General features: G+C 35.6%; 1 protein-coding gene across 1 annotated transcript in view; it reads left to right on the top strand.

Annotated features, from left to right (window-relative positions):
* Positions 1–1900: 1900 nt before the first annotated feature.
* PTPRK (protein tyrosine phosphatase, receptor type, K) overlaps positions 1901–3470 on the top strand; it is a 471942-nt gene continuing 470372 nt past the window's right edge. Inside the window, exons 1-2 of the mRNA XM_012660791.1 lie at positions 1901–1955; positions 2493–2615. Of these exons, the coding sequence (XP_012516245.1) occupies positions 1901–1955; positions 2493–2615 (178 nt within the window). The remainder of the gene's footprint in view (positions 1956–2492; positions 2616–3470) is intronic.

The following is a 3470-nucleotide window of genomic DNA, read 5'->3' as shown; positions in this document are numbered from 1 at the left end:
ATTTCAATCCCATTTCCATTTTGGCTTTTTTCTGTTTGGCACATCCTTCCTCATCTTCACTAGGAATAACTCAGTGAAGCTTTCCCTAACCCACCTTCGTGCAGGTAGTGAATTCTTTTGTGTTCTTTGGAACTTGGATCATACTATTATTATCCCACATAACATGCTGTATGTATATGTACATACATATATATTTACACACACACACACACATATCCCCCATAGTCTGTCTCATTTATCAGTCCAGGATTATTTTTTTTAATATTTCCTATCATCTACTCCAGTACACACTGTGTTAGTCTTTAACCTGGAAATACAAAATTCTTTAAAAAATGATTTGTAAAAGATTTATTAATATGCTATATGTTATACCTCTTCAATTACAACTTATTATAAATTATAAATTAAAAATTCTTAAAAAAATTTCCTATCACTCAAGTCAAGTAGACCAATGATGATTTTCAAGACTCTCTTGACACACTTCTGATACGGCAGTGATGCGCAACAAATAGCAGGGGTTGACCCACTTTGTACAGCTACTCCTAGTTGTTATTGCTAATCAGGATCCTGTAGGCTAAAATTAACAGTGACTATGAAGGACAGCAATTAAGGCCATTTGTCTTCCAAATGAGTCAATGTGGGTTCCACTGGTAGTTTAAATTTATGTACAGAGGGCACTCACACTATTACAAAGGGTAATGGGGGCCCTGAAGGCCTGTGTTGCAAAGCAATAAGTTATTTTAGGGTTATGATAGCAAATTATATTTTGAGAAGAACTTTCCCCTTGCTATGTGAAGATGTATTTCCTAGCAACGTCTTTACATTGATGAATTTTAGATTAAAAATACATCATTTTTCATGAGAACATTTATGGGAAGTCTATGTAAAAGACAACATTAAAAGACAACATCAGCTTCTGAAGTTTGGTTATTTGATTATTTTTGTTAAGAGCTAGTATCTTACTCTATTGTCCAGGCTGGAGTGCAGTGGCTCGATTATAGCTCATTGTAACCTTGAACTCCTAGGCTCAAGCCATCCTCCCACCTCAGCCTCCCCAGGCACGTGCCACCATGCTTTGCAAATTTTTAAGATTTTTTTTTTGTAGAGACAGGATCTTACTATGTTGCCCAGGCTGGTCTCGACCTCCTAGCCTGAAGCAATCCTCCTGCCTGGGCCTCCCAAAGTGCTGGGCTTACAGGCATGAACCACTGCACCTGGCCCTTGGAGTCTGATTATTTTAAAGGATTGTTGTAGTCGTAAGAGTGATTCAAGAATATACAAAACATTCTGCTTTTGCAAAAGGCTTTAGGGCTACAGTGTTATCTGGGCATCTGTGATCTTGTCTGCTTTGTCTATTTTGCCTATGACACTGGCTCCTTTCTGTCATTGGTGAGGAATGTAATTTTTATTCATACTCAAACTGCCGAACTTTTGATGAGGAAAGTGAATTCCTTTTACACAGAGAAGAATTCATAGGACTGACTTAAGTATACCACTCTTTAGCCTGTTGTTTGGTCAGAGAATTCGCTGAGTTTCTTCGCAGAGATCCCCATGGAAACTAAACAAATAAGCTATTTGAAAAGAGACAAGTTATTGGTTTTTTTCATTAAACTCACTGCTGGGTTTTTGTTAGTTCTAATCCATTTTCTTTCAAGATTAGACATACAAGCCAGTTCCTATTTTCATGATTTTAATAAATCAAGTATGTTGAGTTGTGTGTGCCTGTACATGTAGGCAAGAAGCAAAAGTAATCATTCTACTTCTGCCATAAAATTACCCCTGGAAATAAAGCCAGAAAAAAATGACTGATGTAAAAGGGAAATACTACCTCCATTTAAAAACATAGATTATTGAATAAAGTGGAAGTGGCGAGAGTGATTATAGGATTATCTGGTTGGTTATGGGCTTCAGTCCCCCCTGCCTTAAAATCATAATTGTGGATGAAAGTAATCTAAGTAAAGTATGAAAGTTATTACGGACCTCAAACACTTTAGACCCCATAAAACTTTATACGTTTCATTGCTATTATGAGTAGATTTCGAATCGTTGTTTTAAAGCAAGGAATTTGGTAAGACAGATATTAACTTCACCTTTTGAACTTGCATTACAGAGAAAGACAATTCCTTCTTTCCTGTCCTCCCCTTATCCCCACTAAAGTTGTTAAAAACTATTTAGATTCTAGGTTCTTTGTATATGTCAGGAAAACCTCACTTATAGATATGTCTTTTGTTATTTTTAGTAGTTTAAAATCTGTGCCTCAGCCATCCTTCTGAGGCTCAAACTTGCTTCTCATGCAAACAGAAGATACTCTGGTACAAATTTCTTTTTATGTGAAAATTTAAAGAAAATAGTGATAAACAGGAGTGTCATTTATTATTAAAATTATGAGTACCACATTACACATTTCAATATAACATTTGCTTCTCCAGCGCTTTTTCTGCCTTTAGAAAATCTGTTTAGAATATAACAGGAATCCTCTTTTCCCCTTCCAGGTGGCTGCACTTTTGATGATGGTCCGGGGGCCTGTGATTACCACCAGGATCTGTATGATGACTTTGAATGGGTACATGTCAGTGCTCAAGAGCCTCATTATCTGCCCCCTGAGATGCCTCAAGGTGAGAAACATTCTGTTTACTCAGTATTGGGGGAATAGCTTTAGAATATGTAGCATTTTCTTATTTTAAGCATAACAATAATAATTTAACTGTTATAATAAGCTAATTTATTGTGCTACTAGAGCACATCTAAGAGCCTTAAAATATGCTTTGCCTTTCCCTAAATACCTTTCTATAATCCTGTATTATTCAAGAATGCTCACGATACCTTTGTTATCTCTGTCTTTGGATAAAAATATGAGTGGTTTTTTTTCCCCCATTTAATAATAAATCCAAATGGCAAGCCAAAAAATAAAAAAGCAGAACTAACAATCATTTAAAAAAGATCCTAAACATGGAATCAACTCGTATGATAGCTATTCAATTAAATTGCATAGGTTTGATGCCACCACATTGAGGGGAAGGACTTATAGTACCCGGTGGGGAGAGCGGCCGTATCTTCCTCTCACTGGTCATACACATGCCAGACTCTGAGGGCAGGCAGAGTGGAGACAAAGTTGTAGAGAAATAGTGCCAAGACCTGTTGTTCTTTACCTAGACTTTGTTTTAGCCTTTGATTTTTGGTTTTGTGAGACAAATATATTTTCTAATTATGTAAGCCAGTTTGAGTTGTGTTTCTTCTTCCTTGTAAAAACCACATTGACATAGGATATCAATATATACATACCATTTCATACAATATCAGACTAATATTTGTGCTTCCAATTCTATATTAATTTGGAACTAATTCCAAGTTTTCCGTGTATAGGTTTAGCAATAACTTAACTAAATTGTAAAAATGGAGGATGTAAACAAGAATTTTAAAATATAACAATAAAAAGAGCAAACTATTTTCCTTCCAATATTTAGAAACAA

Source organism: Propithecus coquereli, unplaced genomic scaffold, assembly GCF_000956105.1.
Source record: "Propithecus coquereli isolate 6110/MARCELLA unplaced genomic scaffold, Pcoq_1.0 Scaffold68, whole genome shotgun sequence".
In the NCBI taxonomy this organism is placed as follows: domain Eukaryota; kingdom Metazoa; phylum Chordata; class Mammalia; order Primates; family Indriidae; genus Propithecus; species Propithecus coquereli.
The sequence above is the reverse complement of the archived record's forward strand: the minus strand, read 5'-3'. Positions and strand labels throughout refer to the sequence as shown.